At 39.1% G+C, this 18,372-nt stretch overlaps 1 protein-coding gene across 34 annotated transcripts in view; it reads right to left on the bottom strand.

Moving 5' to 3' along the window:
- Nucleotides 1-18,372, bottom strand: part of MAP4K4 (mitogen-activated protein kinase kinase kinase kinase 4) — a 184,485-nt gene that overhangs the window by 86,418 nt on the left and 79,695 nt on the right. For all 34 annotated transcript variants that reach the window (XM_023515827.1, XM_023515820.1, XM_023515821.1 and 31 more), the window contains exon 3: nt 17,870-17,926. In XM_023515827.1, the coding sequence (XP_023371595.1) occupies nt 17,870-17,926 (57 nt within the window). The remainder of the gene's footprint in view (nt 1-17,869; nt 17,927-18,372) is intronic.

Here is an 18,372-nt window from a genome sequence, read left to right on the forward strand (position 1 = left end):
CACACTGTACCCCAGAATTGCATTAATGTACATAGTTATCATTTAATAAAAAAAAAAAAAAGAGTGAAAAAAATCAGCATATCCAGGGTATATGCATGCCCCAGTACAAGACGAAGTGATACAAGTATGGACATAATACAACGATGACACTTCCAATTCACTGAAATCTTCAAGTCTGCACAGAAAATCATCCTGGACTTTTTAATCATTTCTATCTTCTATATAAAGTAAGTATACTTGGCATTTATCCATTTTGCACCAAATAATTTACATGCAGTTGCAGAAGAAGAAAACTACATTCTTAGACCAAGCATTTTGAGGTAGGAGCAGCCAAGCACACACAGAAATCCCACAGCTGTGGCCACTGATCCTAGATACTATCCCACAGTCCAACACAGAGACAGGCTAGGCAGCCGTCTATCTATCTTCCTTCCAACCAAATGAAGCAACAGATGCTGAAGATAACATATAAAGAAAAACTGGGGCTCAAACACCTTAACTAAGCAATTGATGGAAATTTTGAGTCAAGTATTAGAAGAAATGTGCAGAATCTATGAACAGGTTTCAAATACTGGTAGTAGTACACAAACATCCAACAATCATCAGGCCTTTTGTCAATTATATACTGCTTCCTTTCCCCAATTTCAGTTTTATCTATACGCAAATAACTCAAAACAGTAAAGACAATGACAAATATGTTGTTACTTAAGGAGCACCTATCATGAAAATATTGATTAAATCATCAAATGTACATTAGTGCCCACCTTTCAAGCTCTTGTAAGCTGACTAGAAAAACAATAAAAAGTGGCATTATGAAGTTACTTGAACTGGCTTGTTCCTCAGTAGCGTATAATCTAAAAGACACACTGCCCAAGATGTATGAACAGCAGCAATCACTCCACAAATACAGAGTACATACATACTATTCACAAGCTCAAAGGTAGAACTGTACTACCAAGTGGTGAAAAACTTACATGAAATACATTCTGAAATTAAACAAGGTTAATGAAATCATCTTCTAAATCATTTAGAATAAAACCTTCTAGAATACAAACTAGTTTTTAAACTAAATGAAGTCATATAGATAAGCACATGTTCAATTATAAGTTCTCTGAGTGACTGGAAGCCGTAAGAAATAACCTGACTCCATAAAAGACTGGAAACACACCAAAAAGTCCTAGGGCAGGGGGGAATAATGTAAGGAAAGAAATTTTTTCCATTTCTGATTTTTCTAGATAAGTGAAAAATATCACTTTTCTAGATAAGTGAATTACTTTGACTGTATTGAAGTGGTCAACATATAGAGGTAGTCAACGTAAGGAATTAGGCCTGCTGTACTGATCTACGCATGTGGTACATGTACAATCTATGAAAATTAGGTCAACTTAAGGAAACGGTCGATGAGGGTGCTGGTCAACTATGGAGGTTCTACTATAATTCTAGATATTAACACATATACCCTCTACTCATGAAAATACAGGAATGAATATATGTTAATGTGTTAATGGTAGTTATGGCAAGGTGACAGAAAATTATGAGGTTTTTTCCATCTTTTTACTCTTCTCTCTAGAATATCCATATTTTATGGAAAACAAAAACACTATTCCAGAAGTCATTTAAACTTTCTGTTCCAAGAGCTTTATTAAACTATAATTTAGTAGTATACTAAATTGGGGGGTGGGGGATAAATTTTAATTTTCTTACCAACCTGAGAAGCAGACCTAAACAATAACATTCAATGGCCCAAAAGGCCTAAGTAAGTTAGCATAAAGAGAGCAGTTAAGAAAATACTGGCCATCGAGGATAACCCCACCTGAAGCAGCATGCTTCATGAATTCTGCTGTATTAAAGCCAGGAGTAGGCCACATCCACGGGCTCTGGCACTGGAAGAAAGAGGCAGGGTCCCTGCACCTGCACAAAGCCAGAAATTCCTCTGTATGTGGGTCATTACAAAAGTCTCGAGATACACAAAAATCAAGAAAGGTAAAATCCATGCTGACGGAAACAAAGGAAGCCCTCCCAGCAACAATGATAAGCCAAGCGAGTTCAAACCTGCACAGGTGAACCTGAAAGGATGCTGCTGACTGTGTTTCTTAGAGTGAAATAATGGTCCAAAACACAGCCTGTCTCAAAACTTTCATAGTGACCCACGTATAAGCCCCTCGGCCACATAGCCCTCATTTTCAGTTAACACCAGTTCGACAAGCAAAATAAGGAACAACAGGCCCCTTCCTCCTAACGGAGAAAATAAAAATACACTAAGGAAAAAACACAAGCAGCTAGAACTGGTGGTCACTAGTCAGGCAGCAGACCTGCCCTGAAGAAAGTTCTCTCACACTGCTGTACTTCACTGTGAAGAAGTGCCCTTGGTCACACGCTACCTCCTACTTATCTGTGCCTCTCCAGACTGCTAGATGGAAATGACAGTTATCCAAACCTCCCCCCAACCCACCATGGGAATGGCATGATTAAGGCACTTTCCCAAATACAGCAAGACATGCTGTTAGTCAGCTACTCAAACCATAGAAATGGAGTGCCATGCCGGGTTACAAGAAGGTATGAGGAATAAGAGGCTGCAGGAGCTGTGTGTCCACACCACCCTGCACGGCCACACACACCAGATCACACACAACAATCAGGTCCAACCAGACCAGGGAGGTGCTGCGGCTTTATCCCCTAGTTCCCAATTCTAATCTCTTCTATCTCAATAGTATTTTCTTCCTTTCTGAACAAAAACATCTGTATAGTCACTTTCCAAATAGACCATTTTCTTTTTCTTTTCATACAACTTAAGAAAGAACAAATAATCAAAGTCTTCTTTGGTTCTAGCCTTAGGGGGGGAATCCAGCACGTTCAGTAAGTGAACAAAAGTGAAAGGAAACTCAATGTTGCTGAGTTCACTGGGCACATCAAAAGGGAAACAGCTAGAAAGGAAGTGTTCACTCTTTTCTTGTATAAACACCTTCCCTCACTCATTCACACACACAAAAAATGACCACTAAGGGCTCTCACGGGAAGGTGATTCATCGTTAGAAAATACCAAATAACTACATGTTCTCTCAAGCTTACTATCATTACTGCTGCTTTCTGAGATACAACTAAATGTCACACAAAAGACTTTATAACTTCCTTCTCATTAGAAACAAGAATAAGAGGAACCTAGGAGATTTCTCACTGGTCCATCTGTAAGGGACAACGTGGAGAGAGGGGAGCAGGGCGGAGTAAGAAGGCGTGATGGCTTGGAATTTTATTTGTGTGGTTCTCTCTCATGATCTTTATTCCTCCTTAAACCTTTACCACCTCTTAAGAGAAAAACGGGAGGACATGCTCTAAGCACAGCAGGATCAACAGAAAAGCTAACCAGCCTCCACAAATAGGCTAAGAGGGAAACAGCGGGGAGACGCAGCCCCAGCAAGAATCCCAGAGAGCACTGAAGACCTTTACAGTAGAAAAACCTCTGTAAGGCAACAGAGATGGCAGCATGTTCTGGAAGAAGTTCCCAAGTAATACTTTACTTCTAGTCATCAAATGTTAGCTACCTTACCTATTCTTTCTCCCCACTCTTGTAGTTATAAAGTGATAAAATTAAATCAGAAAAGAAGATGTTTAAACATGCCCAAACTACAAAAAATAAAGAAATGGAAATTTTCCTATAATCACCTCAGCATCTCTTATCCATCAAAGTTGTTCCTACAGTGGGCAAATGCCCTTCTTCTCTGCAGCAGTTCAGTTTACCATCTGCTCCATGACCAGTCGTACATCTAACAGCACAGTGTATTCTCTTGGAAGTTAGTGGGCTACCACAGAATTCTCAAAGCAATGAGAAAAAATGAACTGTCTCTCTGTGCAGCCAAAAGGAGAGACCTCACAAACATAATTTACGCCAGAAATAAAGGGTACGATATGGTTCTATATTCGTACAGAGGCAAAGTAATCTTTGGTGACATATGTCAAGACAGTGGCTGCCCATGTGGGGAGTAGTTAATGACTGCAAGGGGCGCACCAGAGCACTCCTGGCAATGTTCTGTTTCTTGATCCTGGTGCTGGTATGTTGGAGGAGTTTACTAGGTTTTTGGAAATTTATTGAGTTTATAGTTTATATACTTTTCTGCATGCATACTATACTACTTCAATGAACAGGTTAAAACTGAAACCACAAGCGAGGGCTGTATATACAAAGACAGCTCCTAACCTCAGCACCCATACAGATAAAGGCAAGCAAACATGGCTGCCCCTGAGAACCAGCTTCTTTATGCTGCTACAGCACAGGTGTCTTTTTTTGTTTGTTTTCCACTATTTACTCTTCTTATCAAAACTAGTTCAACTCTTCTTGCAAAACAAAAACAAAATAGTGCATACGGGACACATGCATCACATTTTTCTTCCTATGGCTTTAGCCCACCCCGAGCCCACCAAAAAAAAAAAAAAAGCCCAACAAAAAAACAACTCTACCTGACCACATTCACAGAAAATAACACCAGGATATACAAAACAGAAGGAGCCGTCACCTGCTCTGTGTCCAAAGGTTTCTTCTCCCTGTCTTGTACTAAGTATGAACCCATCATTGAACATGCCGTGTGCCAAATCAAAATGTAACTTCAACATACGTCAGATCTGACTAGAGATGGTGAGGAACATAGCAGAAATTGGGATTTTCCAGCAGCATTTCCTTAAATAAATACTGTCAAAGCAGCAGCTCTTCTTTTAAATCATACGGTTATTTCTTTCTTCCTAGTCAGAGCACTGAAAGGGCTGTGCTCTTTCAAGCAACTGACTAGATTTCCCTTCAACAGAATGTTTGTGACTCATTTCTCTTCCCTCATAAAAATTAAAAGGGAAGAAGTGCATTTAAACTGAAAAATAGTTTTGTGCTTTGCACAGCACAGGTGTCTTCACTATGGACAGAGGAAAGTGTCTGAGAATGTCTAGAAACAAAAGAAGCGAAGGTAAAAGAGAACTATCCCAAGGTTCCTGCACTTGAAGAGAAGCCCCCTCGATACCTTGGGGACTTCAGAGCCCCAAGAACACCAGGACAGCCATCAGATAACAGAGCAGTCCAGTTTTAGAGGCAGTTTTCCACCAAGTCGGGAACTGCACTCTGTGGCAGAGCTGCAGACCAATTAGCACCAGCACGTGCTAGAGACAGAAGTCAGAGACAACTTTCTCTTATCTCATCATGGTTTTAACTACAAATTCAAAGACTGTTCTAATTCTGAAGAGCATTTAAAACCCCTAACACATACTGAATTACATAATATAATGCCCACAGTTTAAAGGGACAATTGCAGACTTATAAAAGTGAACAATTAACGCTTTCGGGTAGAATTACAGTCAAAATATTAATATAATCTAGGTTCCCTGTCGGTGTGCGAAGTTAAAATCCAGACAAAGAGTCTGACCGATGGCACAGATGTCACCGGGCAGAGAGGCTGCTCTCTCAGGGTCTGCTCATTCGCCAGAGCACAGCTTTCACAGAGCACAGGGGTTCTTGCCCTTGGGGAGACAGGCCATTTAGGGATTAACAGCACCCCCACATTATTGCAGATATGGATGCTAAATACTCAGCTTATCAACTAGCTCGCTCCCTAATCTTGTTCCAGATCAATCCCACTGAAGTCAACTCTCTATCAAGCAAATACAAAAATCAGAATATTTAGAAAATAAGATTTCTCACTAGAGATTTCTTCTCTTAGGGTATGATGATGGAGGTGGGGGGCATGTTCAGTTTCTCCAATTAAACAATTAATGTTTTTATTGTATAAATAATTTCACAGTCAACTTTTACGATCCCTACCATAAACTTTCAGGGGACACTGATAGACTAATAAAACAAGCAATTTATCACGTGGACAGTTTAGTTCAGGCTATGAATTTATATTCAAGTCCCATGAAGAGAATTTTAAAAGAAAAGTAGTTACTGAAATTAAATTCAGAAAAGAAAAAGGGAAGGTGTTATGGAGATCAGTCCTCTTAAGAGGTGCTACCATTTTAGAAGGTAAAGCGTTTCAAGGGAATGAGCAAAGGGTATTTGAAACATTTTCTTTTAAACCTACAGCCTCATCAAATTACCATATGTCAAAGAGTATCTCACCATAAACAAATTACAAAACAACCAAAAAGTTTAATTGTCAAATAGTTTCGTGAACAAAAGCACACACAAAGTATCAACCAAGCATATGTAACTTTTCTGAGCTCTGAGTATTTCTTATATAAAAAGAAAAGGGATATCCTCATAGATTTCCAATATGCCTTTCGGCACAGATACCACAGAAGACTCAAACCAATGAGAATAAACAAACTACCTCTATATGCACCCAAAAGGATGGACCTCACAAACATAATTTAAATGAAAAAAGCCAGAAATAACATTATAATAAAAATTTGTTCAGCAGTGTTTGTTAAATGCCTATTATATCCCAGGCAGTGAACTGGCACTTAGGATGATACATCACTGAAAAAACTAACAAAGATCCCTGTCATCACAGAGCTTATATTCTTGGGGAAGAGGGAGTTAGTGGTATGATGGTAGAGGCATGCCCATTAAGTATAATAAGTGAGCAAGTTATATACCTTGATATGGATAAAGGAAACAGAGAACTGGGTAAGGGCTTTAGGAGTAGGAACCTGCTATTCACTATTTCAAGGCAAGAAGATCGTGAGGGAGTGAGCCACGCAGCTGTAAGGCAGTGGAATTCCAGGCAGAGGGAACAGGTAACAAGTGTCTTCTGGCAGAAGTAGGCTAGCAGTTTGGAGGAACAGTGAATAGGCTTGTGTGCTACAGGAGGTCAAGGAAGGAATGGGTTGGGAGGTCAAGCAAGTGGAGCATTGTCAGCCAATGTAAGAACGAGAGATTTGCTCTGAACTAAGCTAGTAGCTAATTAGAGATTCTATTCTCACTTGTTTCACAAGGATTATTCAACTGCTATGGGGAGAAGTAGCTGGTGAACAAGGTGGAAACGGGAAGATATGCAGCGGTTCTCAGTGTGTTGTGACCCACAGGAACTGTACTAAAGGGCTGCGGCATTAGGAAGGTTGAGAACCACTCTGAGAGGCTACAGCAGAAATCTGCGTGACAGAGTGGCAACTGAAACCAGGGTGGCAGAAGTGACGGTGGTGGTGAGAAAGAAGTAGAGATTCACTTGTGAGTTACGTGCTTACAGACTCACTGACTCTGAGGAGACATGAAACTCATTAAAACTTGTTAGGAATTAAAGCAAATAGTTTTAACAAATTCCTGTACCTATAATCTAGATTGGGCAGTTACTGATTTGCCAATTCACTCTCACCTACTGTCCACTGCCTGCCAAGATTACTTTGACACACACCAGACATTGTTTGAAGGCAATACCAATGGGGTTTCCTGACAGGCAAGCTGAGCAGTACAAGATAGAAAGCAAGCAGACACAAAGGACTCCAAAGCTTTTCTGGCCTGACCATTAAGAAGAGCACAGTTGCCACCAATTGAAACAGGGAAGGATGTAAGAGGAATGGCTTCTGGGGGAAGAACAGGAACTCACATGAGACATGCTGAGTTTGGGGCTATCAGACATCCAAGCGGAGGTGCTGAAGACAAGGGCAGTATGTGAATGCAGCCTTCAAAAGAGGGATTTGAAACTATCCCTCAAAGCCCTGCTGGTAAGGCTGCTCTAGGCTAGGATTTTGATTTGGGGAGGGTTTCCACCACTCCCAGAACAAATCAGAGTGGCTCACTGGGCTTAGACTGCTTGTACAAACAATACGATTTATGCTAAACACCAACTTTCCTCCCAGGAGTCTGAAATTTTGGGTACGTCTCAGGCAGAGGATGCTTATGTGTTAAGCTCCAAACAAAAATTCAGGGTGTTGAATCTCTAGAGAGTTTCAAGTGTACTGTTATGACCCACTGCCGGAGGAATTAAGTGTGTCCTGTGTGACTCCACTAGGATAGGTCTCTGGGAATTCCATACTTCATCTCATGCACCTGTTCCTTGCTGATTTTGCTTTGTAACCTTTTGTGTCCTGTGTGACTCCACTAGGATAGGTCTCTGGGAATTCCATACTTCAGCTCATGTACCTGTTGCTTGCTGATTTTGCTTTTAACCTTTTGTTATACTATAAATTCCAGCTGAAAGTACATCTTTACAGTGAGTCCTGTGAGTTCTCCTAGTGAAACACCAAAACTTAGAGACCTCCAACACAATATTCTTTTCCATAAATTTATTGGTAGTGGAAACAAAAAAGGGAGGTATCAAGATGAAAAACAAAACTTTTCATTTATAGCCCAAAGCTGAAGGAACGTTTTTTAAAAAGACAGTGGGGAAGTCAGGCACAGTGGCTCACCCCTGTAATCCTGGCACTCTGGGAGGCTGAGGCAGGTGGATTGCTTGAGCTCAGAGCAAGACCCTACCTGAACAAGAGTGAGACCCTGCCTCTACTAAAAATAGAAAAACTAGCCAGGCATTGTGGCATGCACACATAGTCCCAGCTACTCGGCAGGCTGAGGCAAAAGGACTACTCAAGTCCAAGAGTTTGAAGTTGCTGTGAGCTACAACGCCACAGCATTCTACTCAGAGCAACACAGTCAGACTCTGTCTCAAAAAACAACAACAACAAAAATAGTGGGGGGGAAGGGAGATGAATGATAAAAGGGTAGTATCCATATTTTAAAAAAAAAGTTAAAATATTTTAACTCAGCTATTTATTTTATTTGGAAAAAATGTCTTTGATTCATAAAGTGATGGAATTAAACTAAGAAACTATGGGCACTCAATCTGCCTGAAGATTCATGTTCATTAACAAAAACATCCTTTCACAGCAAGTTTTATTTTACTAGGAGATCAAGATAGTTCCTTCTAAAGCATAATTATTAATCTTTCTATTCTACCCCAGAATCAGGAATAGTATGTTGTTAAAAGATTAAGTACTCAGTAATTGTTTAAATGAATAAATTAGTACAACTTCATGAATAGCATAAAAAACAAAAATCATGGTTTATATTTGCCATTTCTAGTCCCAATAAACCAAAATTTCACCCGACCAAAGTAATTAACATTCTATCATATTTTCATTAAGAACAAATATGATATGTTTCTACATTCCTTTTCAATAGTAAATAACATAATAAAAAGTATACCGGCACTTAAACACTAAAAGAAGGGCTGTCTTTACTCTTTAAAAAGGAACACTATATATCTTTTTGCCATTGCTCAAAGTACTTTTTGAAATTCTCCTTTTTAACTGCCTTTAGTCCCAGAGCACTCTTTAGAAAAAAACAAGTACAAGCTGAGCACCATCCATGTGAGTGAAGGGCTCTGTTAGAAGCCTGGAAGGGCCACTAAAATCCTAAAAATTAATTCCCCCCAAAGAGTTTATAATCTAGTACAGAAACGCACACACATACAGTGAGATGTAGAAGGGTATCTGGGAGGCACCAAAGTCTTCAGCAGAAGTGATAACTTTATATCTTCAAGGAAGAGAAGGGAATAAGGAACCAACATTTACTATGTAAAAATTAACATGCTAGCTACTTCACGTTAATTTTACTTCTAACAAAAGCCTGTGACACAAGAATCATTATCCCACTTCACAGATGAAACAACTGAAGCCTTATTGTGTTTAATTCTAGGCCCTGGTTTAACAAAAGATGTAATACTGTCTTAGGGTAAAAGGTAGGACGTGACTATTAAATAGCGAGGTCGATTTGCTGTGAGGCTTCTAACTGTACCTTCATCTTTAAAAGTACTGAAGAGCCTCAAATTTATATTCATAAGAGGAGGAAATGTTTAAATCATTTTTATTAGTTCAGTGACAATTCTAAAAACAAAGCCCAGAAATGTACTCAACTCTTGCTAATCACTAATAATTTTCTTTCATAAAAGAATGAAATTTAAGAGTGAAAAGTAAGAAAGAGCAGGTCTTACTATTATTTATTTCTGATTGTTAGAATTTATAATTAATTTTAATAGTTTTGATTATAAAAATGAAAATGATATGAAAAATTTTTTCTTCAAGAGTCTCCTACTACAGTAATTATAATTTTTTTGGACACTCCAAGTGACAAGAATTCATATCACCCAAAAACAGAACACCCTATTTAACTCATCAAAATTGTGGGGTGATTTTTTTTTCCTATTTTTACTCAGCTATTTATTTTACTTAGAAAAAAATGCCTTTGATTCATACAGTGGTGGAATTAAACTAAGAAACTGTGGGCACTCAATCTGCCTGAAAAGTGCTCACTGACAAAGGCACCTACTACGTACACAGCATTGCACCTTGTTAGACTCCTCTACTTTAAACTCAAAGACAGAATATCACTATTATGCTCCCACAGTGAACTGGGAGGTGTGGGACAATGAAAACAAGACTGGGACCCTATTCTGGTGATGCGCTGTGAGACACTGGACAGGTCAAGTGCCTCCTAGAACTCCAATTGTTGTTATCTGTAAATAAAGCGAAGTCTTTTCAACATAAAAAAAACTAAAACATCTTTTCCTATTTTTTTAAAAAACATCTAAAGTATAAAGCCAACCCAGTCTTAACCTTCCTTCCTCTGTTTATTGACTAATTACACAGTAAGAATAACAAGGAAGAATTTCCATATTTTATAAAATCCCAGTTGCACTAAGTTGGAATGAATTAATCCAAAAGAGAAACAAATTCTATCCTGCTCGAAGCAAAAATAAAAACAAACAAAAAAACAAATCTTTCAAAAAATTTTACTGTAACATCATCACTAGTACAGATGTTCTTAAAACACTCCAGCAGGTGCCTCTCTGCTGAACAGTTCAACCCTAACCCTAAATTAACTATTACTGTGGGGGAGAGGAGGAGGAAGGATTCAAGAGAAAGGGGAACAAAATGTACAACCAAAAAGCTTGGATTTACATCCCAGGAGTTGTTCTTTCATCTAGATGGACAGGATGGTGACATCTGTCTCAAAGGCTATTGTATGCATTAAAAACTAAGTGCTGGTAGTATACCTGATGCAGTGTATGGTATCTAATGCAATGTAATATATATCTTAAGTACAGTCTTTAAAAAAAAAAATTAGTTGATTTCCTCCACTCTACATTCTAGAAGCTATTTTCTTTGTCACTTAAAATAAATTCCAATTTCTAATAATCTTTCAAAAAAGAAAACTTCAGAAATAGTACAAAGATTATTCTGGCTTATTTATAAAACTTCACTATGTTTGTTATTATTCCATACCAGGTGTTGTTTCTCAATGGAGGTGATATTGCCCTGAAAGGTATGAAATGTAGTTCTTCAAGGTCAAGGGGAAAAAAAACTAACTACTTTTATGTATGAAGTATAAAGATATATGTACAGTATATAAACAGGTACATACAGTTATAGACAGATAAATAGTATACCTGTACTGCTAAAATTTCATAGAGAGTGATTAGGGGAAATGCCTTAAAAAGCTTATTACAGAAGAAATAATGAAAGAAATGAAGGCTAGGAAACAGTGCTATATTATATGAGGATACAGTAGAACTATTAATTCTCAAAATTTCTATACTTTTTTTTTGAGATAGAGTCTTACTTTGTCACCCTTGGTAGAGTGTCATGGTGTCATAACTCACTGTAGTCTCAAACTCTAGGGGATCAAGTGATCCTCTTGCCTCAGCCTCTGGAGTACCATGGACTACAAGTGCCCGAATTTCCATACTTTTTAATTAAATCAAAATTTAGGTGACTCTGATTTTAAGAGCTTTTCTTCAAGATCTTGTCTTGTACTGCTTTTTTTTTTTTAAATTTTTAAAGAATAGGGGTAGCCTTGTCTCTAACTATAGAAGACTAAGTAAGGAAAACAATCCAAACTGGGGATTTTAAATCTAAGATCAAGATCATTGAAATCAGGTAAAGTTATCTAAGGTATAAAATATACCAAATAAGGAAATTTAGCATCTCACATCAGTTTCTCTCAGCAGCTAAGATAAGGAAGGTAGTTGATTAAAAAAGCAGAAGGCAAGAAAGAATACTGAGGGGAGGGACACACACTGCCAGAAATTGGTGATTTACGGCTCACCCTCACAGCCCTGAACAATCCTGTGGTGAGTCCTCAGAGCCATGGAAGGACAGGGAGAAAGTGCCACCAGCTGCCTGAAAGTGAAGAAGCCAGTACCAAGCTGTAAGGGCCACAGCCTTTAACTGGCCTCTAAGGAATAATAGGATAGAACAATAGATCACACAGCCCAGAGATCTCTCCCTCCCTTCCTTTTGTTCTTATTTTCAGTCTAGACAAGGATAACACATTCATTACATTGTGCTCCCCTCTAACTGAAAAGTGGTAAAACTGTGTAGAGTTACAGGGTCTTCCTCTGTCACTATAATATGCTGGTTTTGCTCCCTCTTGCCAGAGCATGAACTCACAAGAGCAGAATAGGTGTCCCGCCCATCAGTGGCCCTAGCTCAGTAGGCCACCTGTCTGCTGAAGCAGCATGTGCCGCTACTGCTGCCTTGCGGCTTCCTGCCTTTCCACCTGAAGTCAGGACAGGCACAGGCTGGGTTTGTATATAGCTTGTACTCCCACATCTCCACAGAACACAGTGCTAGGAACACTGCAGGGTGCTCAATACAACCTGCCAACGGCTCCCTGTGCCTCAGCGAGCATCATGCCCAACATCTTCCCATTCCCCGAAGAGTATGCCAAAATTACCAATCGCACACATTTTAGTCTTAAGACTAAAAGGTAGTCGATTCTGGCTGATCTGCTAAAAATAAACTTCATAAAGAAAAAAACTGGTCAAGATCTATCTATCCTTTAAGATCCAGGTCAAATCAGCTCACTCAATAAACCTACTGCCTACTTAGAACCTGATGTTCGAAATTGTTAACACTTTTATAAGTACGGTGAATTGGGACTCAATCTGGGGTCTAATCCTTGCAGTGTCTACCTGGCAAGGTACTTCTCGGTGCCTGAGCTGCAGTTCTTTACCTGCATATAGGAGAGAGTGGCCCCTCTCCTACTAAAGTTCCATTAGGGTAAGGGTTTTCTAACCTGAGGGCACATCAGGCTGCATTCTAGAGTTCTGATACAATAACCTGGGCTGGAACCTAAGACATCACATTTCTAACAAGTTCTCTGGTGCTTGCTGCAACTGCTGGTCGGACAACCACATTTTGAGAATTCACTGCTTTAATAGCATCCTATGCCAGAGTTGCCCAGAAAAAAGGATCAAGAGTTAGAAAGACCTCTGGATGGGCCAGAAGACTAGATTGGATGCAGTTCTCCCACTCTGCGGTGACGAACTTCAGTGAAACAACATTCCATTGAGCACCACTTCATCTCCGTTTACCATAAAACACCACATACTAAGTTTGCCTTTGTTCTTTTTGCATCAACCCAAGAGATGTTTAGCCTCATTTTGCCCAAAACAACACCAAACACAAATGTGGGCATTGAAGTGGCCTATCATCTCGAATCATCAGTTTGCAATAACAACTAACCCAGGCAAGAATCACCAAATAAATGCCAAAACCATTAGTTGACCGGTCATTGAACAGTATATTCACATAGAGCCAAAGTTTCCCCCTGAAGATTATCTCTGAAGCACAAAGCCAGTGATGCACCTTTACAGTGGAAGACCTGGGGCTCACCTCTCAGCAATCCAACTTGGCTTCACTAACAGCAAGAGGCTATTAGTGATGTATACTTCACGGAGCATTGATATGCCCTCTGACGTGACACAGTATGAAGTGCCTTACACCACCACCGAGGTGTTCTAGCAAAATAGTAATAATAATCTGTGTCTAATCAAGCCTCTCAACCTAACTTCCAATTTACAGAAATACAGAGAGGAACAAATGTAACATGAGGAAACTATCAGATAAATCCAGAATGTGGAATAGTTTATTTATGAAATAATTGGCTAGAAACTTCCAAAGTCAATTTCTTTAAATTAAAAAAATAATAATAATGGATGCAAGGAGGTAATGGAAATTTTTATAGCTTAAAAATGAGTTATGATACCCAAGTATAATGCACCAACCTGAACTGAACTATGTTTCCAAAATAAAGCTATAAAAACTTTCTCGACATAATCAAGGATTTATTGAATGTAGACTGAACACTGGGAGAAATTCTGGAATTATTAATGTTCTTAAGTGGTATTATGATTATGGAGAAGATTATCTTTATTTTAAGAGAAGCATGCTCAACTACAGGTGAAGTGTCATGGTGGTACCTGTGATTACTTTCTTCAACAACACATAACGTGCAAACAAAATGTTAACTGTTAACTGTAAGAATAGAAAGTGTTCATTCTTTCAATAGTTCTGGAAATGTAAACATTTTCATAAGAAAAAGTTCAGTTATTACTGAAACGCAAAGTAAAATTCTATAATAAACAAACCTTACCTGAGTTTATGGGCTCAAAGCTGAGAATCACTAGCTAATTCATCTTTTTACTTTCTAAAGTGTTAACAAAATGGGATTAACCCAAAACTGTAAGAAACAAACTCTCAATCCCTTATGTGTAATAGTTTCTTATATAAGTTTGACATTAAGACCCAAGGGTTGAAATGAAGGGGCTATCAAGAATTCAAACCATCAGGTGGCACCTGTGGCTCAGTGAGTAGGGCGCCGGCCCCACATACTGAGGGTGGCGGGTTCAAACCCGGCCCTGGCCAAACTGCAACAAAAAAATAGCTGGGCGTTGTGGTTGGGCCTGCAGTCCCAGCTACTCAGGAGTCTGAGGCAAGAGAATCATCTAAGCCCAAGAGCTGGAGGCTCTGTGAGCTGTGACCCCACGGCATACTACCAAGGGTGACAAAGTGAGACTCTGTCTCTAAAAAAAAAAAAGGAATTCAAACCATCAATTCAAGTATCCCTCAAAATTCTCTCTCTCTCTCTCTCTCTCACACACACACACCCCCCACACACAAACAAGTACATCTTAAACTGGAAAAATCTGAGTTATGCTGCATGGACTGTACTGATAGTGCCTAATGGTCTGCCTTGGCACTAAGTCACACAGGTAGACAGACTGTAATGGCATAGCCCAATTTACTAGAATTCAACACTGGAGTCCAGGTCAAGTACTTAGCTTACAAAAGTGATCATTTGCCTTTCTTGTTTTGTGTATGAGCTTCAGTTACGACATTGTAGTACAGTAATGTAAGATTTTATCCTGAGGAAAACATGAGACCGCCCTATAAATTTTATACATTTTTCTGCAAATCCCTGTCAATCTATAGTTATTTTAAAACAAAACAAAAAATACCTTCTAGATTGGCTGCCCTCGTATTGTCCAATTTGAACATATCTGAACCTGTTCCTTAAATCCTGCCTAAAACTATCACAGATAAAAGATATGCTTCCCTTCAAAAGAGAGCTTCAAAATGCTAAAAATAGCCAATTCTTAATATTGTTAAAGTCCAAAAAAATAAAGAGATCTTTGCATCTCTTGCAAATAAATGCCTACCTTCCAGACCTCTCACTTGGCTTTGTAGTCACCTCACCCCTGGAGTGAAATCTGAATTCTTAGCTGGTTTTGTTTTCCAGATTCAAATAACGAAGTACAGCAGGGGAAGCTGGCCCACTTTCCCCATATCTTCTTATTCTCTGCAGCAGCTCCAGACTTGTATTCATTCAGGCTGCCAACAGTTAACAGCTTAGGGAGAAACGCAGCCTCACCATCCAACTTCCCAGACCAGCTGCTCCTCTTGCATTCTGAGCTGAAGAGTAACTAGTAGCCTACCTCCTGAATCACTAAAGGAATCAAGACAAGTCTGTGATTTTTCCCAATTACAAGCATTTGCACCTTTTTTGCTCCTGAGATGAAAGTGAGAACAAAGAATCCTGTTCTCATCAAGAGAACCTCACCAACAGCCCTGCCTGCTGGAGTTGAAACCAGATGCAAAGTTTCTTTTCCTGAGCCCATTCCTGTTTGCCTCGGGATCCCAGACAGGCCAATGCCTACAGAACTGTGTAAGAGCTTGAGGCCTTTGATATGGAAGGTAGGGATGGTGTGTTTTCCAGGCTGCCAGCTGCACATGTTCCTCTGCCCATAATCAGTGCTTGCACTGGGAGTACTGACTATACCCCAAACTACAGCAGAGGTCACTGCATGAAAACAGCACACAGAACCATTACTAGTAAATGGTTGATTAGGTTTGCATTTTTTTAATGGACTCACCATCTGGTTTTCATTTAACCTCAATATATGAGTTTTGCATTAATTATTTTTAAAGGAGTGCTGAAAGTACTCCTTTAAATTATCATGCATTTGTCCAACATTGCCTAATTTTTTTCAAGCAAGAAAATACCTTTCATAAAATTAACAAAAATGGAATATAAAAACATGCATTATACATATAGGCATGTATTTTACAGCTATCCTCAGAGTCATGAATGAAAAACAGCATTAACAAAGCACCAACAACAACTATTGTGAGGTGATGAAGGCGTAAGGATTTCACTTTTTCTTTATATTCTCCTATGGTTTACCCCTCTCCATTTTTTTTTACAGTAATCATGTGTTGCATATTTATAATCAAAGCCAGGCTTAGGTGAAGGACTGCTGTATAGAGAGGACAAAGCCCAGTAGGATTCCATGAGAGACTAAAGGCAGCATGCCCTGGTTGGCCACAGCAGCTGTGTCCAGGGAGGGAGCATGCACCACAGGGAGAGAAACTGAGCTCTCAGTTCACAAAACTCCACAAGATTACATTTAACATGGTACCTAAATGGCTAAGTACCTTGGCAGACAACAAGTCTGTCAGACAACAAATCAAGAAGTGTGTTACTAACTGTGCAAAGATCATGTGCTCCAGCGACACTATCTCCCAATGCAGCAATGGCAAGATGTCCAGCCTTCTGCATGGAGACTTTGGTAGGAAGGTGCTGCTGATTATTCCATCCACAGAGAGCACAATTCATAAGTAACTCCACTGCTGCATTTAAATTACAGTAAGCTAGAATTCACTGCTCACCACTACTCTTTAAAATAATCTTAAAATCTCTCTTGCTGTCTGGATAACACACCTGACATCATGTTAGCCTTTATTTCCCTCAAAAGGCCCCAGATTTGAAGAAATTATGGCTTAATTTTAAGTTATCCCAAATCCCCAAGGTGACCAGTTAACTCTTTCTAGAATCTATGAAATATGATGTAAAATCCCATTCATAATTAAGCAAGTTAGAACAAAGTAAAGCTCCAGATAAAATAAAAATGTGTTTATCATACTCGATGACTATTTTTTCTAATTTAAATATGAACTTATCCATACACACACACACACGCTTTTGGTCTGGGTCAAGTTCTCCTTTTTCCCATCTAAAGCTATACAATAAATTCTCCTGTGACCATTTCAAGAACAATTTTTTGCTACTAAATTTTGCCAACAATCTGCTCAGCACTCTAGCAGATGTTTCTGTTTTCCAACCTCTGGGAACTTGGCTGGATCTGTTTTCTTCCCCCATGTTAAAAATAAAAGAAATGGCACAAATGTGGCCTAATACCCTAGAGAAGCTTTTCCCCATTTTACACGCCCCCAATCTCTCTATTCATGTGACCCCCACAATCCCTTTTCAAATTTTTTCTTTTCCATTAGAGAAGATGTTTCCAATTATGGTCTGTTATGTTGCCAAGTATGACATCCGTGTGTGTGTGTGTGTGTGTGTGTGTGTGTGTGTGCCTCTCTAAAGGCTACTGCCTCTTAGTTACTTGAAGACTATCTGCAACAATTTAAGCCAACTAGTCTGCTTCACCTATGAACTCACAAAGTCACAGGAGGGCAATTTGTTCAAATGATCAGATTTACCAAACAGAGTAATACTCTACAATCATTATTAGAGGAGGGAGGTAAGAATCTTTGTCTTCTATTAAATAACGATTTCTATCTAACAATTTCTTTAAAAACACATGTAACCCAACCTTACCTCAGTGACATCCATAACTTTGATGGCTGCCAACTGACCCGTTTTAACATGCCGGCCCTGAAAAACAGAGAAAAGAAAAATCAGTCATCGCCAATGTTTTGCATAATCATTACAACAAAATGGTTGAAGCTGCCAACAAATCATATCTCCATACTTTTCTCTTATTAACCAAAAGCAATGATGAAATAGTCCCATGCTAACAGAATACTACAGCTTATACTAGCAATGAACCACACTTAATAAACAAGGCAATCAGTGGAACAAATGAGTTTTGATAAAGCATTAATTTTTTTCTTTCTTTCAGAGGTTTAATTTACATATCATTATCTCTAAGCAACTCCAAAGTTTTCTTCTACATATTTGGTTGACCATTCTTTCCTTAACATTCCACATGACAAATATGACCAAAAAAACCCCTAACTATTTTACTGTCAAAAATGAGTAACAGGCTCGGAGCCTATAGCTCAACCGGCTAAGGCGCCAGCCACGTACACCTAAGGTGG

The sequence above is a fragment of the Otolemur garnettii genome, unplaced genomic scaffold, assembly GCF_000181295.1.
Source record: "Otolemur garnettii isolate 467f Iridium unplaced genomic scaffold, OtoGar3 scaffold00079, whole genome shotgun sequence".
Lineage (NCBI taxonomy): Eukaryota > Metazoa > Chordata > Mammalia > Primates > Galagidae > Otolemur > Otolemur garnettii.